At 41.9% G+C, this 15729-nt stretch overlaps 2 protein-coding genes across 5 annotated transcripts in view; one reads left to right on the top strand and one right to left on the bottom strand.

The window, feature by feature from the left end:
- The window catches only part of cdh23 (cadherin-related 23), a 210503-nt gene that overhangs the window by 46631 nt on the left and 148143 nt on the right, over positions 1-15729 (bottom strand). For both annotated transcript variants that reach the window (XM_078160989.1, XM_078160990.1), the window contains exons 18-27: positions 10370-10442; positions 9294-9410; positions 8757-8869; positions 8452-8559; positions 6333-6522; positions 5885-6030; positions 5511-5730; positions 4795-4947; positions 4459-4572; positions 3633-3781 (exon numbers count right to left, since the gene is read on the bottom strand). In XM_078160989.1, coding sequence (XP_078017115.1) covers positions 3633-3781; positions 4459-4572; positions 4795-4947; positions 5511-5730; positions 5885-6030; positions 6333-6522; positions 8452-8559; positions 8757-8869; positions 9294-9410; positions 10370-10442 — 1383 coding nt within the window. The remainder of the gene's footprint in view (positions 1-3632; positions 3782-4458; positions 4573-4794; positions 4948-5510; positions 5731-5884; positions 6031-6332; positions 6523-8451; positions 8560-8756; positions 8870-9293; positions 9411-10369; positions 10443-15729) is intronic.
- Positions 765-3576, top strand: LOC117248801 (uncharacterized). Of its 3 annotated transcripts, none has more exons than XM_033614068.2 (2): positions 765-901; positions 2398-3576. In XM_033614068.2, the coding sequence occupies exon 2, from the start codon at positions 2410-2412 to the stop codon at positions 2914-2916; it is 507 nt and encodes a 168-aa protein (XP_033469959.1). In that variant the 5' UTR covers positions 765-901; positions 2398-2409; the 3' UTR covers positions 2917-3576. The 3 variants fall into 3 exon arrangements, with proteins under 3 accessions (XP_033469959.1, XP_078016972.1, XP_033469957.1); XM_078160846.1 differs by having other exon boundaries at positions 767-875; XM_033614066.2 differs by having other exon boundaries at positions 770-907.

Below are 15729 nucleotides of genomic sequence, written 5' to 3'. Positions count from 1 at the left end.
CCGTAATGCCAGAAGCAGCCAAAAACCCAAACCAAGCGCAGACAGCATGGCTCCACAGTGTACACAGATAAATAGTGGAGCATGCTGGGCTGCTGGTGAATGGGCCATGTCATAAGACTGACTTCTGAATCCAGAGAGACACAGAGCCGTTGGCACTGGATGAGGCTGACTTCGTGTCACACCCCGCTCCTCCGTGATGTGTCAAACCCTGTGGAGGTGCCTACAAAGTGCATATTCAACTGCATACAGAGACACACACTCAAGACACTCAAGCACATGTACGTGCACTCAGGTACGCACAAATACACACACTCTCACAGTCTCCCCCTCTCTCTCTCTTGCCCTGTGTGTCCTCCTTTGCTCTCTCTCACTCTCCCTGTGAAGAGGGGCCCAACTTCAGTCTCATTAGCTTTATAAAGAGATGTGGAGAGAAGAGGAGAAAGAGGAGGAGAGGGGAGGGGGGAGACGGGAGAAAAAGAGGCTGGGGGGTCAGATTGGTGAGTGATGAATAGGGTATTACACAGCGGACTGCACCACTTAGGCCATAAAAGGGGGTGTATAAAGTGTAAGAGTACATTGCAGAGCCAGATGTTGTAAGTGTAAGCATGTAGAGTGTAAGCACTGAGAGATTATTCACTAAGCCTCTGCATGGCTCAGAAAACACACCATTGTCTTTGGCTCCCTGGGATTAAAACAACAGTGAGATATTTTAATGGTAATGCTGTTACCCACATTTTACCCCCTTTTCCTCCTCGTTGCCCTCTTCCTCCCCAGCGTTTTCCCCTCTGTCTCTGGGAAAGCAGCAGTTTAAGGGGGGAAAACAAGTGCGTGGAGCCAAGAAACAGGTCTGACCTCAGTTACTGGAACTAAGCAAGGTGTTGTTTTAAAGAGTGTCTAAAGTGTGGGTGTGAGTATACATTTTTGATGGATTTTATTCCAAATTACTGAAGGTTCAGTCTGAGAAAGAAATGTTAATTAGCATTAGCATTTTAGAGGTAAAGATAATTCAATTCTTTCAAATCTTAAGGTCGTAAGATGCTAACAATCTCATTAATGTCTCTTACAATTTATATCTTGTGTCTGATGTGGAGTCTTTTGAAAGAAAACTCCTGAAATCCACATTTTGACGTGTGAGCTGCTTGACATGTGCTTGACGAACAGCACATTCTCTCAGGGAGTGTGTGGAGACTTTTGTATGCATTTGGTTAAGTAAGATAAGGACTTATCTGGGAGGTAGTTTTGAATTCTAGCAAACAGAGGCTACACATCTGACATCTGTGGACTGTTAATGTATTCCCCATTCATAGGTTTCTTACACTGTGTAGATAATATAGAGGAGATATGGTGAAAATACCATGAATCAGAGAGCAACTGGGTGGTAATAAAAGGCAAAAAAAAACCCTATTAAGCATTTGAAACTATGCTGTTAAGAGAACTTGAGAGTGCACAATTGGTCAAACTTTACAAATGTGAATAAGTTAGATAAAATGTGCTGGTGAGGAAGTTGAGAAATGACTGTTTCAAAACTAGCTGAGCAGTCAGATCTGAAGGAGCAACAATGTGGGGTGATAGAGAGGGAGAGTACCTTACAGCTAAGCTGCCGAGCTTAAGAGCCTAATCACGAATATATGCAGCACGGTCTACAGTATGTGTGGGTGAGCAAGAAAGTTTGTGTTTGAATAGCTGTGTGGGTGTGTATGTATGTGTGTGTGCGTGTGGCATATGTGCTTGGAGGCGCTGACTAATGAACTGACTCTCTAACGAGCCATCCTGCTCCAGTGGCCTTTTCACAGCTTTCCTGGCATTTGGTCTTAAAAATAATTTCACGTCCCAATGTGTTTCCCTTAAACCGATAAGCCATGCTTTGTCTCCGCTGAATTAAGGACGATGACATTTACAAATGTTACTATGTTGAAGATGGGGGCACGCAGAATGAGGGGGGGATAATTGGAGACCGGGGTAGAAGAGGTGGGTGCCTTGCATTTTACATGGGGCATTTTAATAAACCCAATTTGTTTTACATTGAAGAAAGCCTGTCAAGCATTGACTGTTTTGTAGTCCTTGATTTAATAGCTACATAATTGCCGCAAATGCCAAACACTCACCGCATCTGCATGTGCATGCAGCCGTTTCCGTGTATATTTGTGCGTGTGTGTGTGTGTGTGTGTGTGTATGTGTATGTTTATCACAAGCCCCTGAGTGTATGATCCCAATAAAGTGAAAATAAACCTACTCAGCTTGGTTAGGCTTGGCCAGTGAGGCAGAGAGCTGCTGTGGCACTTTGACAAAGGCTGACCCCACACACACACACACACACACACACAGTCACACATATTGTAGCCACACACACACTGTCCTGACATAGACTTCCAATCTAACATTGTTTTCTCCATCCAGGGCCAAGACAACATGAACACCACTGAACCAGGCTCCAACTTCACCTTTACGTCTCACAAAGAAAATGCCACTCTGTCAACTCTGTCCAGCTTTACAACCACCACCATCTCTCCCACCATCCCACAACCTCCATCCTATTCCTCAGACATCCACGACCCAGAATTCACTATCATGGTGGTGCTGGGCTTATCACTGCTGCTGGCAGGGTTTGCAGCCTTCCTGGCAGTGTGCCGGCCCTCAGAACAGGATGGGGACTCTGAGGCGAGCTGCAGCCCAGGGGAGAGCTTGACCAGTGGAAGAAGTCAGTCCAGTGAGCCTCAGCTCAAGGTGTGGAAGAGGCTGGGCTCGTATCGGCGCTCGTACAACATCTCCTTCAGACGGCCGCCCCATCGCCGGCCACATGAGCGTGACAGCACGTATGCGTCCCGCTCTCCAGTCCGACAGACACCACAGCCAGAAGCCAGTGTGGAGCCCCATCTCACTATGCCTTGTTTATTTGACTATGTCACTGAAATCTGACTCGAGGACAAGATGAGGGCTGACTGACTGCTCCACACAAGTGATACACTGTACATCTAATGGCTGGTGCTATGAACATCGCTAATAGGTGTCAGTGAAGAGTACATGAAAATAATGTTTAGCGTTTATTTTACAATACTTTGAATGCTAGATGGATGAGGTTTACAACAAAACAGGTGCTTTAAAATTAGCCAATCAACAAGTCATTGTAGTCGAATTCAGACATTTACGTGACTGATCATTTCAGCCTCTATAGCAGGTTAACACTATTGGACTGTTTTGAGTAAGAATTTGATGCATTGTCAAATCTCACATTCTGTATAGGAATACATTCTGACTTGATTAATTAAAAGCAAGGCACTGGTTCAAGCAATGACTTCTACTTTCAATGCTAATCTTAAAACTATTCCTCCATCACATTCAAAGTGTGGGTACAAATATCATTCCTGTGCTTCACTCTGATAACTGCTCAAGAAAACCCCATCCATCTGGTAATTCCTCTGCATTAAGACAAACATAAGGAATTATTTTATAGTATGATTTTATACAGATCTCACAACACAATGGGTTACCAATACTGTCAAGATAACCTGAGCCAAAAAGAGATCATCCTCTTTGTGTTTTGTGATTGTTGTGTTAAGAAATAAAGTGGCTTTTAAGTTTGAGTGCTGAAAGTGCAGTATGTTAATGAATGTGTTTAGCAGTGTGTGTGTTACCTGGAGGATGCTGGTTCCTCGGGGCACGCTCTCCAGTATACTGGTCTCATAGCTGTTTTGTAGGAAGATGGGTCTGTTGTCATTAACATCCTGCACCTCAACAAATACAGTGGCTGTGCCTGTCCTCCGGCTGCCCGCTGGACCGTTGTCTATATGCAGGAAAAGACACATTCACAAACACATCAGCTGCAATCGTTCAAGTTAATGCTAATTTTAGGGCTGATGCCAAGACAACTGAAATAGAGTCTGCTTTCATTTCATGGCTGTATATCTCACAGGCTAAGGCTATAAATTAAAACAAGTATATCATTACGACACATATACAAAATAATACTGGTTCTGTGTTTGTATGTTGCTTTAAACAATCCATAAACCTTTAAAACAATAAAGCAGAACCCAAAAATAGCTTGTAATGAAGAAGTAAGACTGGAACATTGTTGGCTCATCAAAACTTGGGTCAGTTTCTGCTGCTTGTGAATTAGAACAATAATTCTGTTCTCTTGCACAGCTTTACATTATCTCTGCCTCTTCTCTCATCTCTTGTGTCTCTGGCCCCCTCAGCAGATAAGCCACCCTGAGTCAATGGTTTCCAAAACAGGAAAACCTCAGAGTTTTTGTTCTTTCTTTTTAAACAGGAACAAAGGCAGTTGAGCAATAGTCTGAAATCACTGCAGATGTGCAGGCATCACTTTTTTTGTCATCACTGTCGTACAAGAGTAGAAAGGAGCAGCTTTGAAGATCACAAACAAAACAAGTACAAACAGTGTATAAAAAGGAGGATGATAGATGATGATTATGGTTTTCTGTCATTATAAAAATGGCACACCTATAGCTTCTATGACCAGAGTGTACGCTGCCTGGATCTCTCTGTCGAGGCCAACCACAGTCCGAACGACTCCGTCTCTGAAGCCCACGCTGAATTTACCATCCTGATTACCACCTAAAAATACAAAACACAAACAAATTTCCAAATTCATTCACAGCATTTTGGTAATAAAAATACCCAGTGACACACATACAGTACTTAAAGAGGCATGCTCACCTTGTACACACACAGAGACAGATGGATGGACAAAGGTACCATATGTGCACATAGTCCCCACAACTGTACAACACTGTAGCTCACAGACACACAAAAACAATTCCCACTGTGACCTCTGACCTGTGATGAAGTAGCTAAGTTCGGCGTTGAGGCCGGCGTCGTTGTCAGTGCAGCTGAGGCGCGCTACAATGTGGTCTCTAGGGACACTCTCCTTCAGGGAAACATTGTACACGCGGGGGTTGAAGGTGGGCGTCTCATCATTTACATCCAGAACTGACCCATGCACACAAACACACAGACAGAAAGACATGAGGACACACAGATAGATGTACATGAGGACAAATAAGGCAGCAGGGTGGTGCAGTGAGTAGAAAGACTGTTGATAAATCAGAGGATTCAGAGTTTTGTAAAACAAGTGAGTTTCTTTTGTAGCTCAGGTCTACGGCTTGTCCCGACTTCCCCGTGAAGTCAAGAGCCGTGAAACAGATCTCCTCAAAACAGCTGAAAATATTTTGATGCTTCTGACTCATTTGAGAAATGCCAGAAAACCCTATTATTTTTTTTCCATTCCCTTTTTATCATGCTCACAGCAATCAGTCCATTTGTCTAATTGATTTTTCATGTCCAACCAGCAGGTGGTAGCATCATTCTCAGCAGATTCCTGCAAAGTCAGTGGTTAACTATCTGCCATAATGAAGCAACTCTTCACTTTATGCAGAATCCAATCATACCATGGCTTGGCAGTTTCAAATGTAGGGTAACTTCAGAGACAGCAAAGGGAAATCAAACCCAGTTTATCATCATTATCATCATCAGTCACATTTGCAGACTTGTACCTGTGACAGTGAGGGTTGAAGTGGAGGTGCGAGGGAACCTCCCTGCATCATATGCAATGATTCTCAAATGGTACTGTCCAATCTGCTCACGGTCCAGGACTGCCATAGAGGTGAGAACGCCAGTGGAGGTGTTCAGGTAGAAGTCAAGGCGAGGCATTCCCATCTGTAACGCCATTGTAATCAATCCATTCTTATCCTCATCTGGGTCTTCCACCTGGACCTACAGCAGGAAGAGAGAATGGATGACACAGAGGAAGGGGGAGAAAGACCAAGGGTAAATCACAGTGGATGATAATAAGAGAGGTGAGATAAATTCTGAATCCTTCACCTTTTTTTAAAATGCCATCATGCACAAATATAATCTCATATTTTACCTTGAAAACTGAGGATCCAATGGGCAGTCCCTCTGGCACTTCAGCCACAAAGGGCAGGTTGAGGAAAGTCGGGTCGTTGTCATTGAGATCCAGCAGGTTGACGAACACTGTGGTGCTTGATGATGCGCGCAGTGGAGGGGTACCACCTAAAGAGGGCGCCAGAGAACATATAAAGACACACATACACACCCCCTATTTCTCATGGTCAAAGGGGTTTATTAGCCACAGTAAAAAGTTTCATGGTCAACATAAAACTTGAGGAATGAGGCCTGAAGAAAGAGGCTAATCGGTCAGAATCGAAAGCTCTCTACTGAGAATGATATAGAGCTATTTAAAGCTTGCTTACAGATGGTTTAGGTGTTTCATGAGTCAGACAAATTTACACAGTGGGAAGCAAATAAGAGTGCAAACTGACATCCCACAAAGCACACACATACACACTACTCACGGTCAACAGCTGAGATGATAATGGTCCTCATGAGAACTGTGTCCCTGGGGTTGGAGCTTTCCCTGTCCAGGGTTACACCACTGGTGCGGATCTTCCCTGTACTACTGTTGATGGTGTAGAAGGGGTTTTCTGGACTGATGCTGTACATCACTGTCCCGTTGCCTCCATTGTCAGGGTCCACTGCCAGAACCTGGACAGGAGAGAGACAGGAAAAACTTTTCTGAATATCCTTTATCCTTTATTTAAAAAAAAAAAAAAAACCCTCAACACTCAAAAAGTATGTTTTACCATACCACATAAGAATCCTCAAGTTATACTGGATGGTTTAATAAAAAAGTATGACATAGGAGAACTTAAAGATATCAGGACAGGAAGGATTTAAGATGTCAGGAGAGAAGAGGGGAGGAATGAAAATGAATCAGGGAAGGAAAAAGAATAATAGTAATGGTAATAGTAAGAAGAACAGCCCCACCCCACCCCAAGAGCGTCTTCACACAAAACCCCTTCCAACAGTTTGAACACATCAGTCAGCTAAAAGAAAAATGGTAACGTCTCTTTTCTGACACAGAGTGGCGATGGGTGATAAATGTGTGAAGCCGGGAGCCCGGCTAAAACACTGGCTGATTTTTAAAGAGCTGATCAATTATTCAGTGCACTGACTAAAAACGCTGGAAACTGGTTAATTGGTCATTAGAGGAACAAAGGTTTTGCAGGTATTTAATTATTAAGGGGACATGGTAGGCAGGCATCTCAGAGGCCCATTGATTAGCAACTGGGGAGACAAAGGTAGGTGATATAAGATGTGGGGAAGTGTCTAGCCGGGGCCAGTTGAACTAATCAATTCTGGCCCGAGCAGAGCACATTTAAAGATGGTGAGCAAATATATTAGCCTCGTCTATTGAACTGTAGCCCTGCTCTGACTGCAGAGTGGCAGAAAAGAGAATATTGTTTTGAAATGAGATATTAGGGGAGGCTCACTGTATGTGTATAGGTGCTGAATGTAAGAGGCTGCAGCAGTGATGGTGGGGTGCTCTGAGATTTAAGTGGGCTGATCCTTGCACTGGGCACAGCAACCAAATTCATCGGCTCACTGGACACCTCCAGGAGGACTCAGCAGGTGGCCTCTTGTCACCATGGAAACACTGGTTGGGCCAGGGCTACATTGGGGCCAATTACAGGACTGTAAGCCTGGGTGGTCCGATATATTGAAAAATGGTCAGAGGGGCAACAGTGTCTGTCCACTGAGCGCAGAGAGTCACATACAGTATGCATCGCATCACTGGATGCACCATGAATGAACTCAACTGAGGAATGGCTACAAGAGAGCAGCAATAAGTGGAAAATGTAGCAACATTTTAGCAGCGCAACACTTGTATCTCTCATTTCACTTTCCCTACCATTTCTCCATCCCACTCTCTCTCACTCTGCAAGATGGGTTCTCACTTCCTTTTCTGCCTAGCAGCTGAATAATTTGCTATGCGTATGACTGCAGGCTACATTTTAATTAGCAATCGGACTCCCTTAATTACACTCACTGACGCCTCTTTAATTAATGGACAATCAGGGCTTAATTAACAACAACACATTGCCAAAGACACCAGCAGGACGATGAGAGAGTTTGGGGTAATATTAGAGTGTTTACTTTGTGATGACCTACGCAGTGATGGCAATTTGTCCCATCAATAGTGAAGGACTATGCATGCAGATGCATCATTCAACATGCACTGATTTTGCATGCTGTACAACAACAATTTTCAAACTTCACACTTTGATCACTTCGCTCTGAGACCAAGTTGTTTTTTTTGTTTTTTTAATAAAAGCACACTTTTTGCTTAATTCAAGTTTGCATAGTCAGAGTAATCAAATTATACCACTCTATGATAATGAATCAAAACATTAAAAAACATCACTCAATGACACCATTGCTCTCTTTACATCACATTTGTATACAAAACCTAGAGGCCAAGATTTCAATAATTTATCTCCTAAAATTTCAGCAGCCATCTACCACCTCCCTCACAACCACCTACTCTGAATAAAACAAATGCTAAGAATTACCTTTTCAGTGTGTTCATTTGTGCTGCTTCACATTAGCATTTAGGTAAAGTCTACCACTCACAGAGATAACATCAGTGTTTACTGGGCTCATCTCCACCACGTTGGTATGGTATGGCTCGTCTCTCCACACCGGGGCATTGTCATTAATGTCCAGGATGGTGATGTTCACCTGCACAAAGTGGGAGTGAGGAAAATGAAGGCAAACAGGAAATGAGCTACTTATGATGTCAGTTATGTAAGACACCTTTGATCAACGTAGCTTAGAAGCCAACAAGTCAGAGAACAAGATACAGAATATAACTTTATCCCAAAAGGTTATTGATTAAACAGTGGAGAGGAAATTGATTTGTTCTGTGAGCTAGATACCGTGGCAATGCCAGTCTTCTGCTGAGGGCCAACCCCTCCATCCACAGCTCTGACTATCAGGATGTACTCTGACTTCAGCTCTCGGTCCAGCAGGGCCGTGGTGGTGATCTCTCCTGAAACATACACGAAATCAGATCAAGAATATTTAACCAATGCAACAGGCAGGAAACCCGAGTGAAGGCCAGACATGTCATTACAAGGTAGCTCTCATGTCAGGATGAGTCAGTCAGAATAAAACTCAAATGTAAAATATCCACAAAGCCTAGTAACAGTGTTCTCACTAGCAAAGTGAAGAGTATAGGAAGGAAACAGAAAAAGGCACTGCAGACACAGATCGGAATAAGCACAGACGTGTAATAGTCATCTTCAGACCAGGTTCAAACTGACTGCAAAATTATTTGAAAAAAAAAAAATAAATAAATAAAAATTGAAATGAAAATGGAATCAGATCTCTAAAATCTGTTTCAGTTACAAGTACATGGTCAGAAAATACACACACTTGTACATGCTAGCACACACACACACACACACACACACCTGAGCGCGAGTTGAGACGGAACTGAGAGGAGCCCTCCAGGGAGTAGATGAGTGAGGCCTGGCCAAACTCCCGCGAGGCGTCCAAATCAGTAGCATTCACAAGCAGCACAGTTGCCCCTGTGGGGGAGAGGGAGGGATGAAGGGAGTAAGACAGAAAGAAAGTTACAACTCATGGAGTGGGAGAGAGAGAGAGAGAGTGGAAAAAAGTGAACTGAGAAGACAGAGTCATGGAAAAAACATGTGAAGTCTAGTAAAGAGGAAAGACAGACAGAGAGAGACAAGCTGCAGAGACAGACTGAAATGGCATTCAGAGAGCTAATTTCTTCACCGCCCCCATCCACAGCTCAACTGATGGCATGGCAGTGAGTGGGTTTATGGATTAGTGGATTATCAGCTTGTTTGGCACAGCCCATACTTGGCACAGGCCTGATCAATACCCAGGCAGACAGGGGGGATGAGAGGCTAGCCAGTGCCGCAGGGGTAGCCCTGAGCTCAGCCTTGCAGCCCAAGCCTTGGGCCCCCAGCTCAGGGCCAAGCACTTTAGCCACAGTCCTCTAAACCTCAGCCTTGGCCCAAGCCGCTCAGCTATGTGCTCCTTTAAATCGGATCCGAGACATAGAAAGTGGCCGGCGTCTGCTGGAGCTCAGAAGGAGAAAGGGGCGGTCAAACATCTCATTTCACTCTAGTGACTGGAAACTAATCTATTGTCTGGGATAAAACAGTCCTCTGAATGCATGCATGAGAATGAATATAGCAGCCAGTGATTTTGCCTTGAATAGTCAATATGCTGCATTCTCACTGAGCATTTAAAAACATTATGCAAAATCATAACAAATAAGATAGTAGAGGAGGAGGCCAGAGGAAGCATATAAAACACAACATAAAAAAACATACCCTGAAGAAAGAAGAGCTATTTGTTGAATATGGTAATAGTAAGGCAATTCATGTAAGGGGTGACTGTATGTTCTACACATGGTGTTTGAGCTGTTTGGAGTGTTTAAGTGCTGTGTTGGTTGTGCACCAGAAAATGCTTTCCAGCAACAAAACCTTAACCCCAAATGTATAAAATGACTCACCGGCAATAATGTTCTCTGGGATTTTTACAATGTAGGACGGCTTGCTGAACTCCGGTGGGTTGTCGTTTTCATCCTGGAGGAGGAATAAACAGCTCAAATCGACATGGTAAACAATGAGAAATACACGTGCTTAAGATAGATGTCATCACACATCTGCACTGAGATTGACATATTTGGGAATTAAGATATTGGGAGCACAAAATGTTTTTAATAGTAAAATCGTAGTACTAGCAAAGGCGTAGGTTTTGTTTCAACATTGGCAGGGACACACATGAAACAGGGGGTTTGGGGTTCTTAGCCAGAAAAATTTGCGCGTGAGACACATCATTTTCTGCATTCTGGTGAATTCTTGGGAACCGATTTGTGCGTTGTCCAAATAAAAGTCCTCTGCTACTTTCATGTTTTTATTGGTGAGGACAAATGCACATGCTCTAAATACTGATTAAACTGAAATCTCCATAAACCACTTTGATCTATGGCCTCAAACAGTGTTTTACTTGTGCTGGCTTCTGTTTCCTTCATCCAATCAGGCACTACTTTACACCTGATATATAAAGTAAACACAATAAGCTAAACCAAATATCCTAACCAGGCAGTGCATTGTCACATTCATTGCTTTTTGAACTGCAGGAGCTCAAAAAATTGGACTTGGATAAGAAGAGGAATAATGCAAAAGCTGAGGTAGATATTAAAAGAAGACACATTCACAATATTAGGCCAGAAAATCGTTCCAAATATGATTATTAATGGCTTTACCTAAAAACAAAGGGTAATCAGGACCAGTAATTTGACAGGAATGAATGACTACAACATGGATCAGCATCCACTGTCACACAGACTTCCTTAGAGCATTTATATTTCTTACAACCTCCCACTCATTGAATTAGACTCCATTTCACACCAACACATCCAGTTGTGTGGCTATTCGCAGAGAGGTTCCCCACTGTGTGAGCTGCTGAGAAATGTTAACACTTTAACAACAGTCACTGGCACCATTATCTATCTGGGCTCTGTGTTACACTGGTGTAAAGCATTGTGTGTGTGCGATGCTGCCAGCTACTGATAAACCCCTGTGGTGTGAGTCACGACACTGTGGAGGACAGAGAGAGAGAGAGAGACAGAAGGAATACAGAATCGAGCACATCTCTCCCTGTTGGTTTTTGCATTCCAGCAGATTCCTTCATTCTTTTACACAATATTTCTCCCTCATGTAGGATGTGTATAGATATGTGTACAGTCCTTGCATAGAATATTCAAGAATATTCCAGCTGGATTCATCCATTCTACTCTGTCACTTCTTCTTTTATGACTAAAAGTTACTTGTATAATGGATTTGTATCGGGGGAAATGAGCTTAAGAGCCAGTGGAGAGACTGTTTATGAGTTCTGGTTGCTCATTATATTTTTACTGCTGTATTTATAGCATCTTAGCAAAGATCAACATTCATGTTTACTATTTAAAAAAAACAGATAAACGCAGACAGAGCGATTTCAAAAAATAAGCCTGTTATAGAAAATAGTCAGCAAGACACCATGTACACCACATTTATATTACAAGTGGTTTCGATGAATTCCATCGGGACGTTCTTCAAAATGCAGAAAGGGGACAGAAAAATACAACACATCATAGATTCTAATATTATTGTTTTCATCCTCTACTGTGGGCACGGCTTCTTCTGATGCCTTAAAATTAGAGCACATATTAAGGTGGCAAGGTACATCATTAAGTTAAATGTAATTGCTAGTCATGATAGATAGAAGATAGATTACTGCATATGGTATTGTAGGACAGCAAAAAAAGCTGCAGTTGAACATCATAAGATATTTTTGATTTGTCATCGGGCCTCATTCACTGATATATAGTAGAAATGTTCTTACTTTGCACATAAAATAAGTGTGCATGCAAAATTACAGTAGGATTCATGACATGTGTCCTGGCCAATTTTGTTGTGCTTAAGTTAGTGAATCAGAATCATTCTATATCGACAGGTGTGTGCCTGCTATTCACAATCAGCATACTGCCACACCCCCATTTGTCTATTAAGGAAATAGTTTGCAGAGAGGTGTATCATGGGGAAATTGTTGAAATTGTTTCTATGCACGTATTAAGTCCCTGACACACTACTGTCAGGCCATCAGTGAGCTCTGTGAACATCTTGGCATTTAGAAACAACTGATGAGCCGTTGGTCACTCGTGTTAAACGTGTTCAGTCGGTCTCTCCTGAAGGAACAGACTGTAGCATCTTCAAGCAGTGTTAGATAGGCCATATTAACACTTGCTTGGACGTAAATTAGAATCTTTTATATACTGTTTTATGACTGTTAATAATAATAATATAATTTTCATGGCACTTAAAATAAGTCCAAAACTGTTACATTTTAATAGGGTCATTCTCGTATACTCTTGTTAGCTCGGACTGGGACACATTTATTGTCAAATATTTTAATTAAGACATGCCATACTCTAGTGAAAAGGTGTGTATTTACATCTTCTAAGACAGCCTTACCGTCATCATTTGTGCAAACACATGGTCTGCGGCAGTTCTGAATTTGTCCTTAGAGTATGAACAAATTAATGTAGGAAAATATCCAAGATTTCTGCATAAAATGTTCATACCCACAGTTTAAGCAGAGACTTGTATGTATGGACTATTTATATGAATGAGGCCCATTGTATGCAAAGCAGAACAAAAACACATTCACAGTCCTATGAAAAATTTTCTCTAACTTGCTATGAATCTGACATGTCATATGTTGGATGAAATGAGAACTGAAAAGTTGTGAGTACAAACAAACTGACTTGATCTCCTCACATCCTTTAACAAAGTTATCCCACAAAAGCAACACAGTCAGACATGGGTATAGAAAGCTACAGTGAGTGCAGAAGCCATCCATAAAGATCTGTAATCAGACATGGATCACAGAGTGTTTGCCATGCCTGAGATACACAGTGTAGAAAACGTGGATAAGCATTCAAATGAAACCATGTAGCGGGAGACTGCCAGTGCATGACATTGTGTCGTGGTCTTTTAAACACGAGAAAAGAAAAAATGGCACGTAACATTTACAACAGAAAAAATCCAACTGAATGCATTCAGGTGTCAGACAAACATGCATCAGCATCTTATAGAATTAACACCCAGAACCTTGTGCAGGAGTATCTCATTTTTCACGGCTTTAATAAATTAAAACATCTCTGTTCTGCATGAACGCATAGACAGCTGTGACTTTCTCCAGTGCCTTAAAATAAGACATTTAGTGATAACACTGACAAAACAACTGAACTGTACGCTCAGATAGCTGCACAGACTGTGATAAAACTGTAAACAAAGCTGGAGTCATACTAATTCAGACAGTGAGGAAATACTGAAATCCAATATGTAAGTGATGCTGAAGACATATGAAACGTATCCACCATGAGCCGGCTGACACCTGTCACACACTGGATCAACATTTAGATAAACACAAGACAGCTTAGTCATCATTCAGTACACACGATATAACAGCTTCATAAGTTCCTCACCAAACTCTCTGGCCCACAAATTTTACAGAGTCACATCTGAGTGGAACTTTAATGAAAAGATTCCCGTAAAAGTTGGAAGATGGTGCCGCCTTTGAACGTGGGGAGACTGTGAGGAATTTGTCACAGGGTGTGTCTGCTGCAGTGCCAAGAGAGTCATTAAATACTTTCTGAGAAAAAAAAAAAAAAAAAAAAAAAAAAACATGCTGGAAGATATATTAAAAAAGTGTGAATTAGAAAGATTCTCAGCTAAGAGGAAAAGAGCCACCAACAAACAAGTTTTTAACTATTTAAGTGCCCTTCTGGAGCTAAAAAACAAGCACACTGTCACATAAGGAGGAAAGACACAAATGATTTATGCAGAATGGCAATGATTAAACACAAACACCCGTTACTGAACAGTAGCCTTGCTTACAGCTTGCTTACTCTCCTCATGCTGGTTTCTTCTTATCTGTGTTAATACATGTGTAAAACCCAAACTCAATATTGCCTGCGCTCTCATCATATTCTATAGATGTTAGTCTTCAAGGTTCAAACGGACTGAAGCAAAAAAGCTTTTAAAGGGACAGTTCACCCCAAAATAAAAAATAAATATCTTTCCTCTTGCCTTTAGTGCTATATATCGATGTAAAGTGTTCTGGTGTGAGTTGCTGAGAGTTGAGATATAGGCCATAGAGATATCCACTTTATCTCCAATATAATGGAACTAGATGGCACTTGGCTTGTGGTGCTCACAGCATAAAAAAAATGCATTTGAAAAACACAACAGCAATGCCTCTTTACAGAAATGATGACTTGGTTACTTAAGTTGATCCGCAGACCTTGTTGTGAGCAGTTTAATGTACAGTAGGAACGATTTTCTTGCTACTGAATTACACCTGCCAACCGTATCACTGTGCCGAAGGAAGCGCGCATCTACACATGTATGAAAGGCTTGTGTCTGTGACAGCGCAAGATGTAAACATTGATGACGTCTTCCTCAGCTGAGCTGTAACATTAACTTGCTCATGGTGCTCAGTGAGCTAGCAGTAGATGCACTCTTCCTTCTGCTGTGATATGATTGGCTGGTGTAGTCCCATCATCCCATATGACTAATAATGATAAATGAAAAATAGAAACATGCTCTGCTTGGTTTTGGACGTCGCTGAACTGGCCTGACCTCAGTGACCTCTGTGAAAGAACTGGAGTGACACCAGACTGGTGACTGAGGTCTGACTCTGAAACTTTTTTGTTTTGAGAACATTAAACCAACTCCCTGATCCATATCAGTGACTTTAAACATCAAAAAACAGCTGCTAGTACATTAATATCAGCAAGGGCAACACTGGAATGGGCTGAGACTGTGCAATCACTATGAACGTACAAATTTTTTTACAGTTAAAGCAAGACTTCTGAATAGTTGCTTTATGTAAAAAATCAATGTATACAGTAAGACATGACAGTGGGGACGTACACCTTTTCATTTGAGTTGAGTTTTGTCTTGAAACGTCACATTAGGCATTTTAATGTGTTTTTAAACCTTCCCACCAACACACCAGATGTTGCCATTTTTAATGAGAACAGAAGAGATTTGTTATTTGTTACTGAGGTGGGCTGTACTTGTGACCACAGTCTGGGGGTGTTTCCAACTCATAAAGCACCAGTTTGTAGAAAATGCTCTCTCAATTTTGAATATAAATGCAGACTGCTGAAAGGTTGATGGAAAATGTGATGACAAAAGATGAAAAAAAGACTACTGGATTAAGGTACTGCGCTGTGCTGCTGACAGTCTCCATGTTTGGAAGAGGCACTACTATCTGCACATTTAAAAGTGGCTGTGTATCATGACAGGGCAGGAGTCA

The sequence above is a fragment of the Epinephelus lanceolatus genome, chromosome 17 (genome assembly GCF_041903045.1).
Source record: "Epinephelus lanceolatus isolate andai-2023 chromosome 17, ASM4190304v1, whole genome shotgun sequence".
NCBI classification, from domain to species: Eukaryota; Metazoa; Chordata; class Actinopteri; order Perciformes; family Serranidae; genus Epinephelus; species Epinephelus lanceolatus.
This window is presented reverse-complemented; position numbering and strand designations above follow the sequence as displayed.